Source organism: Amia ocellicauda, chromosome 2, assembly GCF_036373705.1.
Source record: "Amia ocellicauda isolate fAmiCal2 chromosome 2, fAmiCal2.hap1, whole genome shotgun sequence".
Taxonomy (NCBI): domain Eukaryota; kingdom Metazoa; phylum Chordata; class Actinopteri; order Amiiformes; family Amiidae; genus Amia; species Amia ocellicauda.
In genome coordinates, this window is record NC_089851.1 from 44,118,724 (window position 1) to 44,123,984 (window position 5,261).

Genomic DNA, 5,261 nt, shown 5'->3' on the forward strand with positions numbered 1-5,261 from the left:
AGAAATGTTAATCTGTGATTCATAACTCTAGAATGTGTAATATCATTTAGTTTTCTTAAATATAAATGTGTGTTGCATTAAACTGTTTTGTTGACAATTTAGAAATAAAATCTGTCAACGCCGAGAAATATCTTCTCATTCCTGTTTAACTGTTTAGTCAGAAATTGACACACGTTAATAGACATTAGATTATTGGTGGCCCTGCCTATCCTTAATCATTGAATAATAATCAGTTAAGGGAAATTGTGGTAACAAGTAATGATCGGATCTTTCTCGGCACCTAAACGTAAATGAGACTGATATATATATAACGAGAAGTTACCTGACATAAATACTAACCTGCGTAGTTATTTGATGTCCGACTAACAATACTAATGAGAGACTCACCTTCGTCTTACTAACCGGTATTCTAGTCAATGTGTTTATAACCTTTTTTGTTTAACGATTTGTGTGATATCATATGCGATCCCATGGTCTTTGATTTGGTCACGGAAGTGATTTGTCTTTGATTTGTTGATCTAGAGTTGAATTTTAATTAGTTTTTCCCTTTTGTATAATTAGTGTAGTGCTACATTTAGTCTTTGTTTTTAATACATTTGACAATTTATATCTTTGGAATTGGTGTCTGCGTCCAATTATTACGGAAATTGAGTTCTATAAGATTCCAGGATTTGTGATAAGGTGATACTATAAATTAACTTCTTTAATTGAAATTTATAAGTGTACGCTACACTCTCCACAAAACATCACCCCAGAACACCTCACAGAGATATATGTTTATTCATACATATTTATTTTTGTATTTAACAAAGGTGAATTTGACATTCATTTGAAATGTAGGTTTACAAACATATGGCTGTTAAATAAATACATGCCTTTGTTCGAGAGGGATCTATATGTCAACAAAGCAAAACAAAACAAAATCCAAAAGATGTTTATTTACAATTCCCTTTGTCCACAAATAAATACATTATATCCCAAGACTCAGACACTCTTCAGAGATACAAAAAAGACAAAAACAAAAATAAAACTTACAAACTAAGTTTCTAGAAAACTAAAAAGAGCTTTAAACCCACCTGATTGATTGTCTAATAATTAACACTTAGTCATTCTTACTATGTAAGAATTCCAAAAACTTAGTTATGATGTTTGGCTCTGACTCTCTATCTCCTTGCTTTCTGACTCAGTAACCGCATTAATTTGCAAGCTCATTTATCTACATCAGTTTATTGCAAATAGTTATCTTATACCTGGAGTAATCATTTTCTACTGTTTATTATGAGTCTGCCTGCCTTTAAGTCTATTATCCACTGTCCTGAAGTAATCTAATTCCCTATCCATCACAGTGGCGTCTATAAACCGCCTAGTTCAAACAAAAAACTAACTAATTCCTGACATTGATCCAGGTGGGTAGGGACACACAGTTTTAAGTTTTGGTAGTTTCGTTTTTGCGAGTTAGGGATCTGATACATACGGTGTCATGTGATGTATTTTTGAGTTGCATAGCAGCAGCTGCAGAGTGACACCAGTTAAGTCCAAGGAGCTTTGGTTTTCCTTGATGATTTTCAATGGTACGGAAACCAGATCACTCGGGCTTTTACTTTTAAATTCAAATAGTAAATTTGAAGCATATAGCTATTGTTTCTAAACAAAATTAAAAACATACAAAACAATTGACATTGGAATTATTACTTTAACCCTGGCATTTTGCTGAGAATCAATAGCTGTCAGTTTAAATTATTGTAACTTAAATAACTAATATTAAATAATTAATTATATTAAAATGTGAATTAGATTTTAAATGACATGAATCATATAAAGGATTGGTATTCAAATGATGTTCCCAAGACACAAGAGTCTTATGTCTCTTATGGTATATGAGCTCTTAATTAAATAATTTAAAAGTCATTTTTTAACAGAATTTATTTTAATTGTCTTTTGTACCGGATAATTTAAAACAAAGACCTAAAAAACAACATAGGATTGTTGTTGTTTATTACCTACTGATAGAGGTAATAAACACAAACAGTTCTCATAAAACTAGGCACCCTCTAATTTTCAACTTAAAATGTTATTTACCGATAACTTCTATAAGAAAGCTTAAAAAAGACAAATTATTTTGTAGATATTGTCTTATAAAGTCAAAATATAAATATCCAAGAACCAAAACTATACTTTTAAGAATTACCCCTTGCATCAAAACAAGAACAAGAACCACCAGAATTCACAAAAAAGTATTGAGGGCATATAACCCCCTACCACCCCCACCCCCAAAAAATTCAGAAAATCCAGGCATCCACACTTACGGATAATAGCAACCATAATCAAATTTCCCATTCACACCCAATCCCCCTCAGATCCCAGGCAGAAGAGAGACACTGCCATCTGTATGTTTGACCTCAGTCATGGGGATGTCATGGGCATTGGCGGGTATCTTGTTGAAAGTCACAGAGTCAGCAGGGACTGGGTGGGACTGGATGATGGTGTCTGAGGCTGAGTCCCTCCCAATCTCAATTGCCATCTGTCGACAGGAGGGGACAGAGCAAATGCTGGAGATGTCGGCTTCACTCTCGGTCAAGCAGGATTCACTGTCCGACGTGGAGGAGAGGCGGCTTTTCACGCAGCAGGGGTTGGTGGAGCTGAGATTGGAGGACTGGCTAGAGACGGTGGAGCAGCGGGCGGAGGAGTAGCTGCCCATCGAGCGTACATCCTTCTTGGGCACCCTGAGCAGCACCCGCAGGAAGGGGACATATCTGGCAATGGCGAGCCTGTACTTGGGGTGGGTGATGGCATAGATGATAGGGTTGTGGATGGCCGAAGCTTTGGCGATGACAGCCGGCACAGAATTGATGTACGGGCTCAGGAGGTGGGCATAGCCAGCAAAAGCAGTGAGAGCTACGGCAGCGTAAGGCGCCCAGGAAATGACGTACAGCAGGATCAGGAGCAGCGCGATTTTGGCCATCTTCCAGTCATTCCTCATCTTCTCGTACGTCTTTTGGGATTCCCCTCCATTGATCTTCTGCATGGCCTGGTTCGCCACCCGGATTGCCTTGAAGATGAAGAAGTAGCAGCACATGATGACCGCCAGCGGGATCAGGAAGACAAAGGTAAGGAGGAGCATGGTATAGGCACGGACTGAAGGGGTGAATGTCACGTAGTCCCATGTGCAGGACGTCAGCAAACCCTCAGGGACGTAGGCGCTCCAGCCGAAAAAGGGCGGGAGACTCCACCCCAAGGAGTAGCACCAGACCCCTGCGAGGATCAGCCCAGCCCTCTGAAGCGTCATCACCCCAATGGACTCCAACGGCCGTGTGATCACCAAGTACCGTTCCATTGCGATGGCCATCAGCGTGATCATGGAGCAGATCCCAAACAGGGCCCCACAGAAGGCGTACAGCTCACAGCCTCTCTCCCCGAACACCCACCTCTTGCTCAGGCTGGTGATGAAGAAGGCAGGAGCCTGCGTGAGAGACATCAGGAAATCAGACACTGCCAGGTTGATGATGAACATGTTGGCCGGCGTCCTCAGACTCTTGCTCCAGCAGAAAACGTACATGACCAGGAAGTTCCCCAGGACCCCCGTGACCCCTACAACCAGAATGACCGTCCCGATGGTGTAGTGCACGTGGGCGGGGACGTCCACTGTGGGGAAAGGGTGCACGTCACCCGGAGCTGGGGCTGCAGTGGCTTCTAGAAGCTTGTCGCTCTTTGCTCTGGAATGGTCATGAGCTGTGAGGGCTTCAAGAATCCTGCTGCAGTTGGGGCTGTGAGATGGGCAGGAGAGCCCTATCCCTGCAGAATGTGAACCCATTCTCGGAACAACTCGGCTGAAGCTGTGTAGACAGATAAGTAACCTAAAGAATTCCGTTGTTGGCTGTGGAATCACTCACCACATCCCTCAACACATCCTAAGATCCGTTAGCATCACACGTTCTCTCTATATATACAGTGCTTGCTTAAAAAAACTATTGGTTCCTGTCTCAATAAATCAAGGTTACACAGCAATTAAATAATTGATCAGACTGCCAACAGGCGTTTTAACTAATGACACATTAGACGTAACATCTCCTGCCGTCATGCAATCGTCAGTCTGATACCATGTCCTACTTTATTTGTTGAAAGAGAGAGTTAATTATATTCAGGTACGGATGACTAATGAACACCAAAAAACAAATACAGGGCAGGAGAATAATCATTAGATGGAGGTGCAATTTAAACATACTGATGGAAGCCGATGTAGGGCAGTTAGAGTTTAAACTTGTTGATTGATAAATTGTGCACTTTTTTTTACAACAAAAAGGTTTAAACAAAACCTAAATGCAACTGAACCACATAGAATCAATAGTGTAGTGCATTTAATCCTTCCAGCCAAAATGTGTTGTTCCTACAAAATAAAAAAATAAAAAACTGGATGCTCAAATATTCAATGCATGCCACTCAGTAATGTGAACACTTACCTACACTACACTCTTTCAATTCAATCGAGGGCTGCAAAATTAGCCCATTTTTGGTATCTTATTGTGCACGTTTTGCAAACTCTCCCTTGTGCCATCAACTATTTACACTACTATTTATATATGTAAGTTACATACACATTTTAACAACATATTTACATTCACATTTATCCAGGTTGTTTGCACCAGTGTAAAAAGTAATTAAGTACTGCAATGAATTGATAAGCAAAACAGCAACTGATTTGGGTTTGATGTAAGGGTAACATTTTACATCATGTCCTGAATTACTGTGTATTTACAATGTAATTACTTGTTACAGTGTAAATGCATTGTAAATAGGCATAATTACACTAGTAGTTACCACGTAAATACATAGTAATTAGGGAAACTAAATATAAAGTGTTACCCTAGCATAGTAAAAACATTGTAACCATACACAATTGCAGTGTAAATACAGTGTAAATATGTGTAACACTAGTAGTTACCAAGTAATTGCAGTGTAAATACATAGTAATTAGGGACACATAATGTAAAGTGTTACCCATATACATATCTCATCACAATACACAGCAAAATTAGAACATAACAAACATAACAAAGAAATACAGACTACCTGAACAATGTACGTCCACTGTCTCTGTATGTAACTGTAAACAGATGATTGTCTACATTTCCCTAAAGAAAATCAAGAAAATAACATATAGAAATAAAGTATATATTAACCTCCTTAATGTTTGTATGTATACTGAACAAATGCAACATGTTGAACATGCAAAGTGTTGGTTCCATGTTTCATGATCTGAAATG

The 5,261-nt window shown here is 39.2% G+C and overlaps 1 protein-coding gene across 1 annotated transcript; it reads right to left on the bottom strand.

Moving 5' to 3' along the window:
- Nucleotides 1-761: 761 nt before the first annotated feature.
- LOC136771617 (melanopsin-A) lies at nt 762-4,748 on the bottom strand. Its single transcript, XM_066724032.1, has one exon. It carries the CDS (start codon nt 3,809-3,811, stop codon nt 2,354-2,356), a length of 1,458 nt encoding a protein of 485 aa, XP_066580129.1. The 5' UTR covers nt 3,812-4,748; the 3' UTR covers nt 762-2,353.
- Between the last annotated feature and the right edge of the window lie 513 nt (nt 4,749-5,261).

Coding starts and splice junctions, on each gene's coding strand:
- LOC136771617 (XM_066724032.1), bottom strand. CDS start 3,811: ATGGGTTCACATTCTGCAGGGATAGGGCTCTCCTGCCCATCTCACAGC.